This window comes from Sorex araneus, chromosome 3, assembly GCF_027595985.1.
Source record: "Sorex araneus isolate mSorAra2 chromosome 3, mSorAra2.pri, whole genome shotgun sequence".
Taxonomy (NCBI): Eukaryota; Metazoa; Chordata; class Mammalia; order Eulipotyphla; family Soricidae; genus Sorex; species Sorex araneus.
The window spans coordinates 123,311,035-123,331,842 of NC_073304.1; the positions used below are offsets into that span (position 1 = coordinate 123,311,035).

At 55.8% G+C, this 20,808-nt stretch overlaps 1 protein-coding gene across 1 annotated transcript; it reads left to right on the forward strand.

The window, feature by feature from the left end:
- The first annotated feature begins 4,321 nt into the window (after window positions 1-4,321).
- ITPA (inosine triphosphatase) lies at window positions 4,322-20,450 on the forward strand. Its single transcript, XM_004610996.2, has 8 exons — window positions 4,322-4,459; window positions 11,323-11,380; window positions 11,462-11,526; window positions 12,763-12,836; window positions 13,580-13,611; window positions 14,100-14,215; window positions 18,945-19,021; window positions 20,177-20,450. Exons 1-8 carry the CDS (start codon window positions 4,394-4,396, stop codon window positions 20,310-20,312), a joined length of 624 nt encoding a protein of 207 aa, XP_004611053.2. The 5' UTR covers window positions 4,322-4,393; the 3' UTR covers window positions 20,313-20,450.
- The last annotated feature ends 358 nt before the right edge of the window (window positions 20,451-20,808 follow it).

Genomic DNA, 20,808 nt, shown 5'->3' on the forward strand with positions numbered 1-20,808 from the left:
TCCCGCCCACCACCTGAGGCTCCACCCACCCACAAGGCTCCTCCCATCACAAGGAGCCCCGCCCCGTCCTCTCTCTTTTAAGGGCTTTGGGGTGATTGTTTTGGGGGTATGTTTTTTTCTTTTTTCCCCCCACATTAAAATCAGTTTGTGGGGGTGCTGGGGATGTAACTCAGTGCTACATCCCCTTGCCTTGTATATTGAAGCTCTGGCTTATTTTGCTTTGGGGCCACATCCAGCTTTACTCTGGGTTTATGCATGATTCTCAGGGATCGCTCCTGGTGGTGCTTGTGGGACCCACATACGGTGTGGCCCGCGTGCAGTACAGATGCCTTACCTGTTGGACTGTCTCTCCTGAGGCCATCCATGGGTTTGAGCCCTAGTCTTAGGCAGCATGTGGCCCACTCCCCACCCCCGCAAGGCTGGGTGTAGCCAAAATCTAAGTACACTCCCACCCCCACGTGAATTTGTGGCCTGGAGAGATACTATTGGAGTTAAGGCGCCTGCGGATCCCTGACTGGCATCACCAGAAGTGATCACTCAGCACAGAGCCAGGAATAGACCCTGAGCACTGCAGGATGTGGCCCAAAACAGAAAAGAAAGGAGCGGAGGGGGGGGATGAAACAGAAAGGGAGGGTAAAAGACCAAAGCATCTATTTAAAATGCAATTATTTTAGGGGCCAGAGAGATAGTAAAGGCATAAGGTGCTTGCATTGCATATGATAAACTCCATGTTCAATCCCCAGCATCACATATGGTGTACCCCCCCAAAAAAAGAAAAGAATAAGGAAACAATTCTAAGCACATTCTCCATCTTAGGGTTCACCCAGCTCTCAACCTAAAGGCTCTCTTCCCTCCGGAGAAGCCTGTGTTCTCTCTTGAATACATAGCTTTCTCATTCCCCTCAGATTGTTTTTACTTATTTATTTATTTATTTGCTTTTTGGGTCACACCCGGTGATGCTCAGGGGTTAATCCTGGCTCTGCACTCAGGAATCACTCCTGGTGGTGCTCAGGGGACCATATGGGATGCTGGAAATCAAACTGGGGTCGGCCACGTGCAAGGCAAACGCCCTACCGCCTGTGCTATTGCTCCAGCCCCTCCCCTCAGATGATTTTAAATAAAACTTTTACTTTTGAAAAAGTGGGATTTTTTATTTGTTTTTGGAGCACACCAGCACTACCAGGGCTTACCCCTCTGGTTCTGCTCTCATGGGTCACTCCTGGAAGTGCTCGGGAGTCCAAATGTGCTGCAGGAGATTGAACCTGGATCTGCACAGTGCAAGGCTAGTGCCTCACCCGTTGGACTAACTCTCCAGCCCCAGCTTTAGTTGTGTGGCCCACATGCCTGCCTAGGTTACCCTCTTCGTGGAGATGCACGTGATGGTTGGGGTGCTGGCTGCAGTGCTCATAGAGTGCTTGCCCAAGGTCACATTTTCTAGCCAGGCTGCTTGCAATCTTTTCCGTTGTGTTCACACCCACCTGCCTAGTGTGTCTGGGAGTGGCTCAAGATGCTGGTGATCAGGTAGTAGATCGGATAGCAACACAGGTGATGTGAACGCCCCTGCAGGCACTCTAAGCCCCTGCATGGTTATTCCAGGTCCAATAATTCTATTTTTAATTTTTATTTACTTTTATATTTTGAGTCACACCTAGAGGTGCTGAGAATCATTCCTGGCCGGCTTGGGGGACCATGTGTGTAGGGAATTTACCTTACACACGGCCAATCCAGGTTAGATCTCCAGCATCCCATATGGTCCCCTGAGCCCAACCAGGAGTAAGCACCGCCAGGCATGGCCCCCAAACAAAAAAACAAACATTAAAGTTGGGATTTTAAAAATTTTTTATAAACTGGGGTCTAGGGTCTGGAGATAGTGATGGGGTTTAGTCACTAACCTTGCACACAGCCAACCCAGGTTCAATGTATGGTACCACATGTGGTTCTCTGAGCATAGCCAGGAATGATCCCTGAGCACTACTGGATGTGATCCCAAACCAAAAATAAATAAATAATTAAAATTGGAAGCATGATAATCAGCTCAGGAATTTCTGAAAAAGCAAGTTACCGCTAATAACACTGAAAACACGAGCTCTAAGCTGCGACCACCAAACTTTGTAATGTGCCTGTAAAGGTGGCGGGCAGGGTAGGGTTGGGCAAGGGGGTGAAGGGGATGGAGTGTGGGAATATTGATGAAGGGAAGTTGACACTGGTGGTGGAACTGGTGTTGAAATACTATATGCCCGGGGCTGGAGCGATGGCACAGCGGGTAGGGCCTTTGCCTTGCATGCGGCCAACCCAGGTTCGATTCTCAGCATCCCATATGGTCCCCTGAGCACCACCAGGAGTAATTCCTGAGTGCAGAGCCAGGAGTAACCCCTGTGCATTGTTGGGTGTGACCCAAGAGCTAAAAAAAAAAAAAAAGAAAAGAAATACTATATGCCTAAAACAACTATCAGTAACTTTGTAAATCACAGATAAGTAATTTTGTTTTATAAAAGCTAGCTACTATTGGCAATTTTGAATTGTATAGTACAAACTCTGTGTGTGTAGGACCAAGATGGGGGTGAGGGGGATTTACAAGAAAATATGGCAACCTGTTGTCTTATTTTTTTTTTTGCTTTCTGGGTCACACCCGGTGATGCACAGGGGTTACTCCTGGTTCTGCACTCAAGAATTACCCTTGGCAGTGCTCAGGGGACCATATGGGATGCTGGGATTCGAACCCGGATTGGCCGCGTGCAAGGCGAACGCCCTACCCACTGTGCTATGGCTCCAGCCCCAACCTGTTGTCATTTGTTAAATTGGAGCAGTGGGGCCAGAAAGATAGAGCAGGATTAAAGCACTTGCTGTGCATGATGGCTGACCCCAGGATGATTCCTGACTCCACTCACCACTGGGTGCAGCCCCAGAGATTCCTAAGCACTGATGGGTGTACAGCCTTGGAGCGCTACCCGCCCGCCCCCCCCCAACACCCAGGGTATGACCCTGGAGTCTCCTCCAGCAACACAGGGGTTGCCAACCCAAGTTGCTCCTCCCTCCTCCAAGCTGGCATCACATCCTTGGGCTCAGGCACTGCCAGGTGGTTGGCAAGAAATCACCTGGACACTCCCCACCCCCAGCCAACAACAATAAAAGAGATCTGGTTGGGGCTCAGGAATGCAGCCATTGGCTGAGCACAGTCCCCAGACCAAATAAAAACAGCCAAAATGCAGCCCTGGGTTGAGGAGGCAGGTTCACAGAAAAAAATAATTCATTTAAGTGGGTGGAGAGAGGAGGGCACCAGAGAGCACAAAAGAACGTTCCTGAAGACTGGATTTGTTATGGACTGAGTCAATTTTATTTTTACTCATTTTTTTTTGGGGGGGTCACACCCAGCGATGCACAGGAATTACTCCTGGCGGTGCTCAGGGGACCATATGGGATGCTGGGAATCGAACCCGGGTCGGCCGCGTGCAAGGCAAACGCCCTACCCGCTGTACTATCGCTCCAGCCCCTTTACTCATTTATTTTTATAACCTTCATTTGATATGGGCCACGTCTGGCATCCGGCAGCACTGGGTATGTGGGGGGTGTGAGCCTGGGAACGGCCCCCAGGGCTTTGCACACGTGTGTGCTCTATGGTTTGTGCCACATCCTCTGCTGTCGGTAGCGCTAAGCTTAAATTTCACCATCCAGGAGATCAGAGCTGGAGGGTCAGGACACAGAAGTTTGGAAGTCCTCGCCCAGAAGGAGGCAGTTCTCAGAGACAGCCTTGGAGGCGCCCTCCTTAGGGGGGGCTGATGGCCCGGCAGATGTCACTGAACCGCGGCAGGCGGGGTCTCTTTTTTTGTGGGGGGTCACACCCGGCAATGCACAGGGGTTACTCCCGGCTTTGCACTCAGGAATTACTCCTGGCGGTGCTCAGGGGACCATATGGGATGCCGGGGATCGAACCCGGGTCGGCCGCGTGCAAGGCAAACGCCCTACCCGCTGTGCTATCACTCCGGTCTTTGCTGCTCTGGGGACCCTAACCTCGGGGACCCCATCCCCAGACCTGGGTTGGTGTGCGGGGGGTGTAACCAGCCCCTTCTGGTCTTGGCAGCGAGCGCCCTCTGGCGGCAGGGACTGGTGTCGCGCTCAACTCCCAGTGCCAAGGACCGCAGTAATCCGGCCGCGGAGCGGGGCGCGCGCGCCGTTTTCCTCCCCTACCCCAAGCTGCTCCTTCCGGAAGCGGGTAGCTAGGCTCCCCGACGACGTGAGCCAGGATTCCGGGCACCCGGCGCGGACACCGACCCCCGGACGAAGCAGTAAGACCGCCCGCAGCCCCCGGACCGTGGACCGGAAGTCGGGCGGCCTCTTCCGCCACGGACCGGAAGTGCCCGCCTCCCCGCGCAGGGACTTCCGGCGGGCGGCCACCATGGCGGCCTCCGTGGTCGGCAAGAAGATCGTGTTTGTCACGGGCAACGCCAAGAAACTGGAGGAGGTGCAGGCCGGGTTTGGAGGGTCGAGCAGGAGGCGGCTGCGGGCTCGGTTGTGGCTGGGCAGAGGGAGGCGGCTGCAGGCTCGGGTGCAGGACAGTGGGAGGCGGCTGCGGGGTTGCACGTGGCTGGCCAGGGGAGGCGGCTGCGGGATCGTGTGCAGGACAGAGGGAGGAGGCTGCGGGATCGTGTGCAGGACAGAGGGAGGAGGCTGCGGGATCGTGTGCAGGACAGAGGGAGATGGCTGCGGAATGCTGTGCTAGACTGAGGGAGGCGGCTGAGGGATCGCGTGCAGGACAGAGGCGGCTGTGGGGTTGTATGTGGCTGGACAGTGCCTACGGGACGCGTGTGGCTGGACAGAGGGAGGCATTTGCGGGATCGCGTGTGGCTGGACCGCGGAGTTCAGCCCGGGATGAGCACTCTGTCAGGAGCTCAAGATGTGCACTGGAGGAGTCGTGGAACCGCAGCACCTGCCCTGGAGGTCATCTTGGGGACCGGGACCTCCACAGTCCCCGGGGTTGAATCCAGCCCCTCCTACCCCCGTGGTGCAGCCGGAGCTTCCCTGTGCTGTGGAGAATGTGATGCCAGGCACCACGTTAGTGATGAAGGATGCAATGCGCTGCCGAGTGATGCCCCTGGGGGGCTTGATGAGGATGGGGGCCTTGGCTGTGAGGAATGGGTGGGGGTCCTGTAAACCTCCAGGGGATGCAGCAGTGGGGCAGCCACAGTCCTGAGGAGTCTCCAGGGGGTGACTTGTCCTTGCAGTTCAGATGCGCACCCCTGTTTATATTGGGGTCCTTCTAGCGGAAGGGACCCCAGAGTTGCTGCCAGTCCTCAGCCCCAATCCGCTTTGCTGAGGTCATGGGCTTACCCCCATCAGGCCAAGGCTGTGGGGTCCCCTGTTGGGGCGTGTGACACCACTGTATAGTCACGTAGGCCAGTAGTGTGCTGTGATTAGGGGACGCCTCATTCTTTGCAGTGGAGAGGCTGATGGCATTTCTGATGGGGGTCCTCAGAAGCCAGACCTCGGTGTGCTGATAATTTGGGGTCCAAGCAGACAGGTCAGTGCCTCTTTTTTTTTTTTTTTTTTTGCTTTTTGGGTCACACCTGGCGATGCACAAGGGTCACTCCTGGCTCTGCACTCAGGAATTACCCCTGGCGGTGCTCAGGGGACCATATGGGATGCTGGGAATCGAACCCGGGTCGGCCGCGTGCAAGGCAAACGCCCTACCCGCTGTGCTATCACTCCAGTCCCAGGTCAGTGCCTCTCTGAGGTTGTTTATTTTACCCTTTTTTATTTTGTTTTGTCTGGGGCCACGCCCAGTGATGCCCCGGGGTCACTCTTGGTTCTGCCCTCAGGAATTACTCCAGGCTGTCTCAGGGTCTGTCCGGATGCTGGGGGCGGACCCAGGTCTGGTGCCTTCAGGGCAAGTGCCCTACTGCTGCTGTACTGTCTCTCCAGCCTCTTAGGACCCTCTGAGTTTTCTTTTTTTTTTTTTTAACTTTTTTGGGGATGCCCTGGCTTTGCACTCAGGAATCACTCCTGGCAGTGCACGAGAGATCATATGGGATGCTGGGGATCGAACCCAGATCGGCCGGTACAAGGTAAATGCCCTGCCTGCTATGCTATCACTCCGGCCAAACCCCTCTGAGTTCTGAGTGGAGCCACATGCAAGGTGGCAGATGCCAGCCCCCAAGCCTGGGTCTGTCACTGGTTGAAAAAGCGGCCCACCCAGGGGCCAGAATAACTCCAAGAGGCTGGAAGAAGGGGCTGGAATAACTCCAGGAGGCTGGCTGAAGAAGATGGGCTTGAACTTGACCTAAAAAATGGGTGTCTTGGGGCTGGAGGAATAGCACAGCGGGTAGGGCATTTGCTTTGCACGCTGCCGACCCGGGTTCGAATCCCAGCATCCCATATGGTCCCCTGAGCATCGCCAGGGGTGATCCCTGAGTGCAGAGCTAGGAGTAACCCCTGTGCATCGCCAGGTGTGACCCAAAAAGAAAAAAAAAAGGGTGTCTTAGAAAGCCAGCCAGGAAGTATCTTCTTGCCGTCCTCTCTCCATCTGCTTATTTTTATATGTTTATGTGATGCTGGGGATTGAACCCTGGGAGACACACACACACACACACACACACACACACACACACACACACACACACACACAGAGCTGGCTCTGAGAATTTGTTGGGGGTTGGTGGAGGCACACCCAGCCACATTCAGGGATCACTTTTTTTTTTCCTTTTTGGATCACACCCAGCAATGCTCAGGGGTTACTCCTGGCTCTGCACTCAGGAATCACTCCGGCAGTGCTTGGGGGACCACATGGGATGCCGAGGATTGCCCTTCCCACTGTACTGTCGCTCTGGCCCAATTCAGGAATCACTCTTGGTGGGCTCAGGGGACTGTGTGGGGTGCCATGTTCAAGGCAAACACCCTACGTGCTGTACTAGTACCCCTTCCTTTCTCTTCCTGTGTTGCTGTAACCAGAACTCACCCGCTGTGGTCATATGCTGCTGGGGTGCCACAGTGTTTTTTTTGTTTTGGGGGGGCCACACTTAGCAGGACGCAGGACTTACTCCTGAGTCTGAGCTCAGGGGTCACTTTTGGCAGTGCTCAGGAGACCATGTGGGGTGCTGGGCGTCAAACCCAGGTTGGCCACATGCAAGGCCAGCACCCTACCCGCTGTTCTCTCTCTCCAGCCCCTGGGGTGCCACACCGATGTGTCCCATGTTGTGTGGATCCAGGATCCTCAGGAGCAGAAGGCTTGGACCCTGGGTGTGGAACACTTCTGGGATTGGACCATAGACCTCGCCCAGGGGCCCGAACACGGAGCCAGTGAACAGCTTCAGAAGCAGGGTATATATGGGTCTGGTTTCAGTGGAGGGTTTTTTATTTATTTTTTCCTTTTTGGGTCACACCCGGCGATGCTCAGGGGTTACTCCTGGCTCTGCACTCAGGAATTACTCCTAGCAGTGTTCGGGGGACCATATGGGATGCCAGAGATTAAACCGAGGTCAGCCAAGTGTAAAGCAAACACCCTCCCCGCTGTGCTAGCGCTCCAGCCCCACAGTGGGGGTTGATTATAGTGACGGTACACATCGGCGCTGGATGCAAGTACCCTCAAGAGAGATGTGACTAAGTATTTTTGTTTGTTTTCAGTTTCAGGGTCATACTCAGGTGCTGGGGGTATGTGGAGATGGGACCAAACCTTGCGGTCCGACAGGCAGAGCATGTGCCTCTAGCCCTTTGAGTCAGTCCTGTTCCCCTCCTGCCCCCCAATATTCTTTTCTTCTTTTTTTTTTTTTTTTTTTTTTTTTTTTTTTGCTTTTTGGGTCACACCTGGCGATGCACAGGGGTTACTCCTGGCTATGCACTCAGGAATCACCCCTGGCCGTGCTCAGGGGACCATATGGGATGCTGGGATTTGAACCCGGGTCGGCCGCGTGCAAGGCAAACGCCCTACCCGCTGTGCTATCTCTCCAGCCCCCTCTTTTCTTCTTTTGAGGGGGCTGTACCCAGCTGTGCGCAGGGCTTACTCCTGGTGGAGCCCAGGGCCTGTGGGGTGCTGGGGACTGAATCCGGGCCGGCCGCGTTCAAGGCCAGGCTCTCACCCTCTGTGCTGTCGTCCCGGCTCCTCCTCTTCTTTTTTTGGTTAATTTTGGTTTGTTCAGGGGCTACACCCCGCGGCTCTTGGTGCTCACTCAGCCTGCACTCAGCTTCCTCTCTGGCCCTGGCCCTGTTTTAAAATTTACAAATATACATGGAATTACAAAGGAAATCAGTTACTCTTGAGCGATACCCAGTGGTGCTCAGGGGCAATTTCTGGCCTGAGCTTGGGGTTCACTCCTGGCAGTGCTGAGGGACCAGGTGGTTCCGGAGCATACGGGTCAGCTTCTTGAAAAGCACTGGAGCACTGTTGTCCCATTGTTCATTGATTTTTCTCAGGCGGGCACCAGTAACGTCTCCATTGTGAGACTTGTTGTTACTGTTTTTGGCATACCGAATACGCCATGGGTAGCTTGCCAGGCTCTGCCGTGCCAGCGGTAGCTTGCCGGGCTCTCCGAGAAGGGTGGAGGAATGGAATGTGTATCTATACATATACATATATATGTATGTATAGATATACATATATACTGTAGATATACCTATATACTATATATATACATATATAGCACTGTAGCACTGTCGTTCCATTGTTCATTGATTTGCTCGAGCGGGCACCAGTAACGTCTCCATTGTGAGACTTGTTACTGTTTTTGGCATATCGAATACACCATGGGTAGCTTGCCAGACACTGCCGTGCCAGCGGTAGCTTGCCAGGCTCTCCAAGAGGGATGGAGGAATCGAATCTGGGTCTGCCTCGTGCAAGGCAAACGCCCGACCCGCTGTGCTATCACCCAGTCCTTTACTTTTACATAGACAATGAAATGAAGTATAACTGGGCATCATCTGCAAATGCACACCTTTGTTGTTGGTTTTTTTTTTTTTTTCTTTTTGGGACACACCTGGCGATGCACAGGGGTTACTCCTGGCTCTGCACTCAGGAGTTACTCCTGGCGGTGCTCAGGGGACCATATGGGATGCTGGGATTTGAGCCTGGGTCGGCTGCGTGCAAGGTAAACGCCCTACCCGCTGTGCTATCGCTCCAGCCCCGAATGCACACCTTTGTTAAAATCCACAGCAGTGGGGCCTTGCACACGGCCAACCTGGGTTCGAATCCCAGCATCCCATATGGTCCCCTGAGCACCGCCAGGAGTAATTCCTGAGTGCAGAGCCAGGAGTAATCCCTGTGCATCGCCGGGTGTGACCCAAAAAGCAAAAAAAAAAAAAAAAAAAAAAAAAAATCCACAGCAGTATTTGTACCCTCCCCTTCACGCTCCCATTCAGACGTGCCCAGGGTCTCCGCCTCCAGCACCCTGGTCAATCACATAGGACTCCACAGTGGCCCCCGTGACCACTGCAGACCCCAGGCACAGCTTCTCACGCCCATCATGCCTCATTCAGAGAACAGTGAAGCTTCAGCTCTCCCATAGCTCCATCCATGCTCACACCGTTCACAGTCGCGTCCCCGGGTACCGTGAGCCGCCTTCGCAGCATTCTTAGCTCTCCTCCCAGGGCCCTCTTCCCCTCCAGAGGAGCCTCCCTGGCCAGTCCAGCCAAAGGAACGTCCACGAACTCAGTCTGTCTGTCCTTTCCCCTTTCTGCGAGGACAAGAAAAATAAACTTTACTGTTAGATTAAAAAAGCAGTTTTATCTTGAAAGGTTTTTATCTTGAAAAGCAGTCTCCTTAAATTCTGTATTATCTTTCTGGCACCAAAATCAGTTATTTACTTGTTTACTTTAGTTTGGAGCCACACCCAGATGTGCTCAGGGTTTATCCCTGGCTCTGTGCTCAGAGATCCCATTGTCCTATCTCTAATGCATAATTGGTTTATAATGGGGCTGGAGCTGTAGCACAGCGGTAGGGCATTCTCCGCCCCTCTTGGAGAGCCTGGCAAGCTCCCCTGGTGTATTCGTTATGCCAAAAACAGTAACAATAAGTCTCACACTGGAGATGTTACTGGTGCCCATTCGAGCAATTTGATAAGGAATGGGATGACAGTGACAGTGGTTTATAATAAGCCAATTATGTTTATTTTATTTATTTATTTATTTATTGGTCTTTGGGTCACACCCGGTGTTGCACAGGGGTTACTCCTGGCTCTGCACTCAGCAATCACCCCAGGCGGTACTCAGGGGACCATATGGGATGCTAGGAATTGAACCCAGGTCTGCCACATGCAAGGCAAACGCCCTGCCCGCTGTGCTATCGCTCCAGCCCCACGCCAATTCTGTTTAAATACATTCTCAAATATTCTGAGTCCTTGTGATCTGCATACCTGTGCCTTACATGCGTTAAAGGATTCAATCTAGCTGCATAATTGCAATAACTTAAAAATAGAGTTTAAATGCTATTTTGCAATATCTACTAAAAACTCTCATGAGATATGAAATAGCAATGCTTTCATAGGTTTAAAGGTCACAGGAGTGACCACGGAAGTGGGGGCTGGAGCAATAACACAGCGGGTAGGGCATGCACAAGGCTGACCCGGGTTTTGATTCCCAGCAACTCCCCCGCCCCCCCAGCAGTGCCAGGAGTAATTCCTGAGTGCATGAGCCAGGAGGAATAGCCCCTGTGCATCGTCAGGTGTAACCAAAAAAAGCAAAAAAAAAAAAAAAAAAAAAAAGGCCATGGGGGCCTATATTTATAGTTGGGATAAGATGCTAACTCTCAGCCCAGGGCAGTGAACATAGTTATTTTTTCTCCACTGGTTTCAATCCTGGATTCTGAGAGCTGCTGGACTCCGAGGGTGGGTGGGAGGGCAGAGGGTGAGTAAGGAGTGAGGGCTCTCACTTGCCGGGGTGCGATTCCAGAGGAGGCGGGGGATCTCCTCCCTGGGCCTGACTTGTTAAACTTTTTTTTGGTGGGGTGTGTGTGGGGGTCACCTGGCAATGTTCAGGGTTACTCCTGGCTCTACACGTGGGAATCACTCCTGCCAGTGCTCTGGGGACTGTATGGGACGCCAGGGATTGAACCCGGGTGGGCCTCGTGCAAGGCAAGCGCCCTTCCTGCTGTCCTGTCGCTCTAGCCCTGCCTTGCTAGGCGTTAGGATGGGGGTGGCACGGAGTCACGGGGTGGTCTGGCGCCGGTGCATGATGAATAGACAGAGGCTCTCGTGCCTGTCACTGGCCGGAAGCTCTGTCAGACAGATCCACAGGCTTCTCCGGGGATTGTCCAGAGTCACCTGAAGAAAAGTGGGTGACAGCTGCTGTGGTCCCGGGGGTCCATTAGCCAATGGTGATGAATGTCCTTCCATTTTGCAACAGGTCACTCAAATTCTAGGAGATAAGTTTCCCTGTACCTTGGTGGCGAAGAAGATCGATCGTACGTCTTCGCTTTGTCTGCCCGGGCCTTGGGGTTGGGTTGCTGTCTCCCCATGAGCTGATTCTCTGCTTCCTCTCCCAGTGCCGGAGTACCAGGGCGAGCCGGACGACATCTCCAGACAGAAGTGCCTGGAGGCAGCACGCCAGGTGCTTGTTCTGCTCCTCGCTCAGCGCCCGGGCCCCGGGCCCGCTGGGCGCAGGCAGAGAGGAACAGGGTGGGCACCGTTGATCACGTCTTCACACACAGCCCAGACCTCTCGGGGGTGGTCGGCCCACGTGGCTCCGGAACAGCCCCTCACTCTCTCACACACAGACTCCCATCCCTCTCCCTCTCCCTCTCCTTTCTCTCTCTCACACACACACATACACTCTCCCTCTCTCACACACTTCCTAACTCACACACTCTCCCTCTCACCCACACATACCCTCCTCTCCCTCTCTCACACACACACATACACACATACACTCTCCCTCTCTCACACACATACCCTCTCCCTCCCACATACGCTCACACACACACGCGCACATACACTCTCCCTCTCTGTCACACATCACTCTCTCCCTCTCGCAAACATATATTCTCGCACTCTCTCACACACGCTCGCCGTCTCTCACCACACATAAGTCTCTCTCCCTCTCTCTTTCACACACACACACACACACACACACACACACTCTCTCTCTCTCTCTCTCTTCTCTCTCTCTCTCTCTCTCTCTCTCTCCCTCCCTCTCACCCATACATACCCTCCTTCTCTCTCTCCCTCTCTCTCTCTCACACACACACGCGCGCGCACACTCACTCTCCCTCTCTCTTCCCCTGGCTCTTTCATACATCTCATTTGCCGCCTTTTGCTGTGGGGCCATATCCGACAGTGCTCAGGACTCACTCCTGTCTTGGCTCTCAGGAATCACTGCTCCTGGTCGGGGATTGAGCCCAGGTTGGCCATGCAAGGCGAGCACCCTCCCTGCTGTACCATCGCTCCAGTCCCTTCTCTCCCTTCTCTGTCTCTCTCTCTCTCTCTCTGTCTCTCTCTCTCTCTCTCTCACTCTCTCTCCCTCTCTCTTTCCTCCCCTGCTCTCAGGTGCGTGTGCTTCGGCCCTTGTGCCACTCTCCTGCTTGCCATCCACCCTTGCGCCTCGGGGGCTGCAGAAGGGGCTGTTACCCGCTCACCGCTGCATGGGGGGTGTGGAGAAGGACCCCTGCCCAGGTGTAGCCTGACTCTTTAAGATGAAGATGGGCCATTAGCCAGCAGGGTCCCTGCAGCCCATGGGGACCCTGTCTGCCCCCCCTGCTGCGCCCCCCAGGTGGCTGCCGGCCTGGCCCCCCGGGAGAGGTGTGGCTGCACTGGGGCGGGCCTCAAGACCCCTGTCCTTGTTCTGCAGGTGCAGGGGCCTGTCCTGGTGGAGGATACCTGCCTCTGCTTCAACGCCCTGGGGGGCCTCCCCGGACCCTACATGTGAGTGCTCCCCGCCCGCCACAGAGCGCCCTGAACTCTGAAACGGTCGGTCGGTTACTTGATCTCACGGGTCGTTCCCTGTCTTGGCATCGGCGCTAGTATTGTCCCTAGTATTGTCCCGGGAGGATTAGGGGTGGGGGAGAGGCAGGCTTTTTCTTTTGTGCAGTGTGAGAATGTGCCCTGTAAGTGGAGATGGGCAAAGGGGACCCACCCTCTGGAGAGGCGCATTCGTGGGCGGGTCGGTTTCAGGAAAGGGGAGAAGCAGGTTGAGGTTTGAAATGGGTTTCCTGAAAACACCTGGTGCCCTGGACCCTCTTAGATCCTGGTGCCGATTTGCACGACCTGCCTGGGTCGGAGGGCATCGGCGGGCAAGCTACAAAGCCTGAGTGTAGCTTGCAGGTGGCCAGTTTTAACTGTTTGGGGCAGTGCTCTGGGGCTGCCCTCGGCTCTGTGCGTTGGGGTCACTCCTGGCAGTGCCCGAGGGCTGGATGCACCAGCACTGAGGAGGTTTTGTTTTTACTTCTCAGTAATCTACAGTGTGGGGAAGCGACAAAAATGTTATTTAAGTCCCATTTGTCATTACCCAGTGCAGTTGAAAGCCTCAGTCACAGTGCTGTGTATTTTGTCTGTTTCCTTTCCCCTGTGGGATTCTTCCTCTTAATTGGGTGGAGGGTCTTGCTGGTCCCTGTGGCTGAAGGTGGTCAACGGCCCTGGCAGCTGATCTGCTTTTGTTTCCCTTGCAGAAAATGGTTCCTGGAGAAGTTGAAGCCCGAAGGTATCAGCCCCTCGGGCTCTTCTGTGGGGAGGTTCCCAGCTGGTGCAGGAATCTCCGAATTTGCCTTTCCCTCCTCCCCGTCTTGATCCCACAGTTCACAGTGCTCCGGGCCCCAGGCTGCGCGAGGGCTGATGGGTGAAGGCTGGTGGCCCTGGAGTTGGAGATGCAAAGGGGCTGTGGTTGAGGGGGGCCCTGGGACTGCTTCCGTGTCCTAGCCTCAGGCAGTGGCAGCGCCCTCCGAGGCCCCACCCCCAGTGGCAGGCTCAGACGGTTCCTCTGTAGGTGCTTTAGAAGCACTTCATATCACGGGGCTCACTACTCAGGTGACACTGGAGTAGTGCACCTCACCTCCGCCACCCCCAGTTCCCCAGGTGATCAGGGCCAGGGCCCCTCTGGGGGTCCTTATGAGGCCCCTAGGTGGGTGCTGTTAGGTCAGGGCGGGTGCTGGCAGCACAGGCTGCAGCTTCCGCTCACTGAGACTTCTGCAGGTCTCCACCAGCTGCTGGCCGGGTTCGAGGACAAGTCAGCCTATGCGCTCTGCACCTTTGCCCTCAGCACAGGGGACCCCGGGCAGCCGGTGCTGCTGTTCCGGGGCCGGACTGTGGTACGTTCCCCTGCTTGCTCCCCGCGTGCCACCAGAGGGCGCTGTGACCCAAGCGGCGGCAACCTGCTCTGCGGGAGGGTGGGGGCAGGGCTCCGCGGCGCTGGAGTTGGTTCTCAGGGCTGTGCCCAGTCACCCCCGGGCACCACAGCTAGAAGTGATGTCAGCCCTGGAACCTCTTTGCTCCCCGAGGAGGCTGGCGTTTCAGGGAAATGCACAATGGCTAACAGCTGTGCACCCAGGCCGTCCACCCTCCCGGGAGGCAGATGTGGAACGTGATGACAGTGATTCCCCGGTGCCCCGTCAACCGCCCAGACGTCTCCAGGCTCGGATTTCTTTTCTTTTCCAGCAGTGCTCAGGAGCTCCTCCTGGCTCACTGCTTGTTCCTGGCCGTGCTGGGGGGAACCATGAGGTGCTGGGGGACAAAGCGGCCTCCCCGTGCAGAGCCTGCGCTGAGCTGTCTCTGCCCAGGAGACTGGCCACCTTCTTTATTTATTATTTTATTTTATTTTTGGTTTCGGACCACACCCGGTGCTTGGGTTACTCCTGGCACTGTGCTCAGGGATCACACCTGTCAGTGCCCAGAGAACCATAGGAGCTTGGGGCACTGAATTCACCCACATACAAGACAAGTACCTACCTACTATACCACCTCTTGAGCCCCTTTTCTTCCTTTTCCTTCCTTCCCTTGGGTTTTGCATCACACTCCTGCCATCTCTCAGGTCCCAAGCTCTTGAGAGAGGATCCCAACTCTCTCTCTCTCTCTCTCTCTCTCTCTCTCCCCCCCCTCCCTCCCTTCCGCCCCTTCTCTCTCCTCTCTCCTCTCTCCTCTCTCTTCTCTCTCTCTTCTCTCTTGCCAGACCCAGAGATGCTCAGGTCAGTGCTCCTGGTGGTGCTCAGGGGACTATATGGGGTGCCGGGGATTTAACCTGGGTGGGCCCCGTGCAAGGCAAGCGCCCTCCTGTCATCTCTCCAGCCCTGCCGCTGGGATCTCTTAATCCAGCTTCTGTGGGTACAGCTTCCCTTGATGACCTTTCCGACCTTCCATATTGGGTAGCATCTGACGTCCACCCCCACTGCCCTTCCCTCCTGAGGTCCAGCCGCTGCTCTTCACAGGGCCCAGTTCCCTCTCTGGGCTGAACCTGCTGCCCCGGGCTCAGGGAGCCGCAGGGGCCCAGCAGGCGCCACCTCCTCTGCAGACGTTTCCTGTCCACCTGCCTGGTAGATGCTTTCTTCCTTTTTTTTTTTTTTTCCTTTTTGGGTCTCACCCAGTGATGCTCAGAGGTTACTCCTGGCTCTGTGCTCAAGAATTAACTCCTGGCAGTGCTTGGGGGACCATATGGGATGCCGGGGATTGAACCCAGGCTGGCCGTGTGCAAGGCGATGCCCTCCCTGCTGTGCTGTCGCTCAGGCCCCGATGTTTCCTTGCCAGCATCACCATGGCCAGGGCGATGGTACAGCAGGCAGTTCGCAGCTGACCCAGATGCACCATATATGATTCCCTGAGCCTCACCAGTGTGATCCCTGAGCTTAGGCCCAGGAATAAGCCCTGTGAAGTGCTGGGTGTGGCCCCCAGAGCAAACAAGCCCCAACAAGGGCCGTCTTCGCAGTTTGGAGAGTACAGTACAGAAATTCGAGCTCCGTGGGCCCTTGCCTGGCACACAGCCGGCTGGCGTTGGATCCCCAGCGCCCCGGATGGTCCCCTGGCCCCACCAGGAGTGATTTCTGAGTGCAGAACCAGGAGTATACCTCGAGCACCACTGAGCGTGGCCCCCAAGCCAAACAAACCTTATTTTTTAGAAAAGTGTTCACTCTGCACCTGCGCCACGGATTTCCAGGCCTTACTTCAGAAAGCTGAAGCCCCGCGCCCCTGGGTGGCTCCTGTCCCCTCCATCCTTGCCCCTCTGGCCACCTCCGTTCTGCTTCTCTTTCTAAAGGCTGGACTCTTTGGGTATGTCATAGACATATGTCCTAGATGAGGAATCCTGGGGGCCTGGGGGAGACGGCTCGGGTGGTGGACACATGCCACATGCCCGGGTGTGAGGTTCCTGCCCGGGGCAACATCCTGGCCCTACCCCGCTGGCCCCGTGTTATTTGGTATGACTCCTTTCAGTAAGGCTTGGCCTGCAAAATGGGTCTGTTGTGTTTTGGTTGTTGGTCACTCCTGGTGGTGCTCAGGGCATACTCCCGGCTCTGCACTCGTGGGTCACTCCCAGCAAAGCTCAGGAGACCAGTGGTCGGGGGTTGGATGCGGGTGGGCCACATGCACGGCAAGTGCCCTGCCCCGATACTGTTTTTCCAGGCCCCCCGATCCCCATTCAGAAATTTTTTTTTAACACCTGGTTGTACTCAAGGGACCATTTGTGGTGCCAGGCAAGGCAGGTGCCCCACCTGCTGTGCCATCTCTCCAGCCCAGTATGTCTGTTTTCAGGCTGGATAACGTTCAGTTATATGTATAGACACGTTTTCTTTGTCTAGTTAACTATGACGGGCATTTTGTTTTGTTTTGTTTTGTTTTTGCTTTTTGGGTCACACCCTGCATTGCACAGGGGTTACTCTTGGCTCTGAACTCAGGAATTACTCCTGGTGGTGCTTGGGGGACCATATGGGATGCTGGGAATCAACCCGGGTCGGCCACATGCAAGGCAAACGCCTTGCCCGCTGTGCTATTGCTCCAGCCCTATGACGGGCATTTTGGCTACTTGAATAAATGCTTTCGTCAACCTAAGGTGTGCAAATAAGTTCTTGAGATGCTGTTTTTAATTGTTTTGATTAAATTCCCAGAAGTGAGATTGCTTGAGCAAGCATGCTGCCTGGTTAAAATTTTTTTTTTTTTGGGTCACACCCGGTGATGCACAGGGGTTACTCCTGGCTCTGCACTCAGGAATTACTCCTGGCGGTACTCAGGGGACCATATGGGATGCTGGGATTCGAACCTGGGTCGGCCGCATGCAAGGCAAACACCCTACCCACTGTGCTATCGCTCCAGCCCCTGGTTAAAATTTTTTTAATGAGAGGCCAGTGATAGTACAGCTGACAGGGCCCTCGCCTTGCACTCGGCTGACCCACGTTTCATCTCAAGCACCTCATATCCCCAGAGCGCAGGGTCAAGTAAGCCCTGAATGTCATCAGATGTAGCCCCCCCCCGTCCCCCCACAAAAGTTTCTGTTTTGGGGCCACACCCGGCAGTGCTAAGGTCTACTTCTTGTGGGCTGGGGACCACTTAGGATGCTGGGGATTGAGCCCAGGTTGACCACTGCAAGGCACACGCCCTCCCAGCTGTACTCTTGTTGGGCTTACCAACAAAAAAAATTTTTTTAATGAGTCGTCTGCTACTTTTGTAGAAATGTTTTTTTCAACTAATGAGAAGCTGGAACCCAGCAAGATAACAGATCGCCCTGGGTCTTCCACAGGCTCTGCCTGTCTGGAGGCCTGGCTCTGGTCCCAGGCCCATCCTGGCACCGAAGGGTCCCCCCAGCACTGGAAGGAGCCCCCAGGCATGGCTGGGTGTGGCTCAAAAACAAAAGAAAGAGAACAAAAATCTGAAGCTCCAACAGCCACAGGCCCGACTTCCTGCACAGTGACTAAGCATTGGCTGCCCTGTCGACAGGCCCGCGTCACTGAACCCCCCCCAGCCGTTTCCTATTGTGTCCCCGACTCCGCTTCCTGCACCTCACTGCTCGCCAACCCCCACTGCGCTTGAGGTGGCTTCTGCTTGGCCGTCTCTCACCTGTGCCTGGAGCCGCCACCGCACTCTGCAGTGACCTGATCACCTGACCATCGCCTGACCTGAGCAGCAGCAGGGCACTGCCAGGAATGTGCCTGCCCCTGTTCCCCTCAAACGGGCTGAATGTCCCCTCTCTGTGGCCTTTGCAGAGTGCCCCCCACTGAGGTCATCTCCGCCTGCTCCCCAGGAAACACTTTGCATTTGGAAATCATTAATTTGTTTGCTGTGCTGGTGCCTGTTTTTGCTGTGCTCTGTTCTGCCAGGGCAGGCCAGGCCCGCTGGAGGTGTTCAAAACACGCTTGTCGCCTGGGCGAGGCTCCTAAGTGATCTGGTCATTGGCCCGGGTCACACAGGTCCTCGTGGCACAAGTGGAATTTCTCTGGCCTGACTGGCCCCTGCGCCCTGTCCTCCAGCCCTGGTTTTGCTGCATAGTTGTTGCAGATTTTCCTGCCTTTCCTTTGCAGGTTTTGAGTGTGACAATCATGTGAAGCTTTAAAGAAGCAAACGTGTTACTTTTCAGGGAGGGAGGGTGGGACCATGGCCTACGTGCTTGGGGCTTACTCCAGGCTCCGGATGCCAGAGCTGGAAGCTTGCGAGGCGGCAACCTCTGGTCCTTGCTGGTACCTAAAAACTAGGGGTGGGGCTGGAGAGATGGGAGAGCAGGTGAGACGCTTGCAGGCAGTGGCCCTGGTTTCATCCCGGCACTGCCTGTGGCGTTCTGAGCACCACCCGGGTCACTCCTGAGAACAGAGCGAGGAGCAGCCCCCTTCCCTCCCCCACCCCCAAATTGAGAAAGCATCAGGTGTGATTTTGTGCTGAAATATGGTACTTTTTTTTTTTTTAACTTTAGATGCTCCTTTGTATTTTGGGAAGGGTGATGATGGCATGCACGGGGCTAATCTGCAAAGTCCAGAGCCTTTGGCTCCTTTTAGGGGGAAAATATTCATTTGCTCTTGGGCCACACCTGGCTCAGCTTCACACACTTGTCCCCTTTTCCTCGGGCAGGGCCAGATTGTGGCACCCCGCGGCTGTCGGGACTTCGGCTGGGACCCCTGCTTCCAGCCTGATGGATACCAGCAGACGTAAGGCTCGGGCAAGGTTTTGCAGGGGTGGGGCAGCGGGGCTACCGAGGGCCGGGGAGTGCCACACCCCGCCCGCCTGAGTGCAGGCATGCAGAGAGGGGCAGGGCGGTCTGGGGCTGTTCCAGCTGAAGAGCTGGACAGCCGGAATCCCAGTGCCCCTCCCTCCCCTGTGGCTCGCGCTGGCTCCCCCACTTCCTACTCAGCCCCCTCGGCGGCTGGGGCTGGGGCCCGGGCGGCCTTGGTTCTGGTGAGTAAACCGGACAGTTCCGTGGGGTGCTTGCTCCGCTGCCTGCCCTGACCCCACGGGCTGAGGTCAGCACAAGGGCGCAGCTGAGGGATGCTCGGGTGCCTGCCCGGTGAGACCTGGCTGCAGCGTGGGGCCACCGGCCACGTGGGCCGTGGGGAGCGCCTGGAATGTGGTCGGAGTGACCGGGGAGCTGGTTCCTGCGATTGTCACTGATTTCGGCGTGAATAGCCGAGTATGGGGCAGCTGGTGTGCAGGGTCTCACCCCCCAGGAATCCTGCCTGGATGGCGGGCTGCTCCCCCACCCCAGAATGTGCGTGAGCTCGGGCAGGCCCTGCTGCTTCCTGCCAGCAGGTGACAGGGCTGACCCAACGGGGAGCCGCGTGCCCCGTGCCAGGGGGCACCCGGGAAGGACAGCCCCCGTCCCTCCCACACTCACCCAGGCGGGTTTCGGCTCATGTGGGAATGTAAGGCCCTTGTTTTCGTTTTCACTGTGATTGTGATATTTTTAATTTTAGGCACCGAGCGTGGGAATTCTGCTCACGGCAGGGTTTCATGCCTCCAACCTCCCAGCACCACCCTCCCCTCCCGCGTGCCCCCCGCCTCGACCCTCCTGTCTTATCTTTAAAGATGATCTGGTTTTGGGGTTGGAGCCATAGTACAGTGGGTAAGGTGTTTGTCTTGGGCTCCATCCCTGGCACCCTGTACAGTCCCTCCAGCCCACCAGGAGTGAGCCCCGAGTGTAGAGCCAGGAACAAGCGCTGGGCATCTCTGAGCATGGCCCAAACAGCAACAACAAGACCCAAGGGGATTATCTGAGTTTTCAGAGCACTGTCTCGGGGCTCTCGCCCCCGGCTTCCTTGGGTTCTGGGCTCCTGGGCGTCCCCCACCTGCTGCTGTCCCTCCCACAGGTATGCAGAGATGCCCAAGGCGGAGAAGAACAGCATCTCCCACCGCTTCCGGGCGCTGCGCGAGCTGCAAGACTACTTCTGCCAACTGGCTTGCCCCAGGGGCAGCGACGCCAGCCTTGGGTCTGGGGAGGGCTAGCCTGGCCGCCTCCACTGGGCCGACACCCGCCAGCCCGGACTTTCTTCGGGGGAGTGGCGAGTGGGCCTGCCTCCCCCACGGCCCTGTGGACACAGCAGCTGGCGTGTGTGCGTGGGGGGGGCACACACTTGGGGCAAGTGTCCCCCTTCTCTGGCTCAGCAGCCAGCCCCCAGGCTGGGGTCCTGCAAGGCCCTGGGGCATGGGGCCGGCCCGGGCAGCACTCTGCGTTTGAGGAAGCAGCACACAGACGTCTTGGGTGTTTTTGAAATGCCACAAATAAAAAGCCTGAAAGAAAGAAAGGCGCTTGCTTCCAGAATCAGCCGGATCTGTCCTCTCTGTCACCTGTCCCCGGCGGTGCCTGTCTGTCTCCTGACTCCCCTGGGGCAGTGCAGGAAGCCCAAGGTGGGGGCTGGGGGGCGGGGGGTTGGGGTGCTGGAATATCACTGCTGGCGTGTTCAAGTCAGATCCTGGCTGTAGTCTCCACCCAGACACCTAC

Excerpts from the sequence above, each read along its gene's own strand:
- ITPA (XM_004610996.2), top strand. The coding sequence starts at position 4,394 with ATGGCGGCCTCCGTGGTCGGCAAGAAGATCGTGTTTGTCACGGGCAAC. Across the intron at positions 4,460-11,322 it reads ACGCCAAGAAACTGGAGGAG|GTCACTCAAATTCTAGGAGA; the intron begins GTGCAGGCCGGG and ends ATTTTGCAACAG. Across the intron at positions 11,527-12,762 it reads GCCTGGAGGCAGCACGCCAG|GTGCAGGGGCCTGTCCTGGT; the intron begins GTGCTTGTTCTG and ends CTTGTTCTGCAG.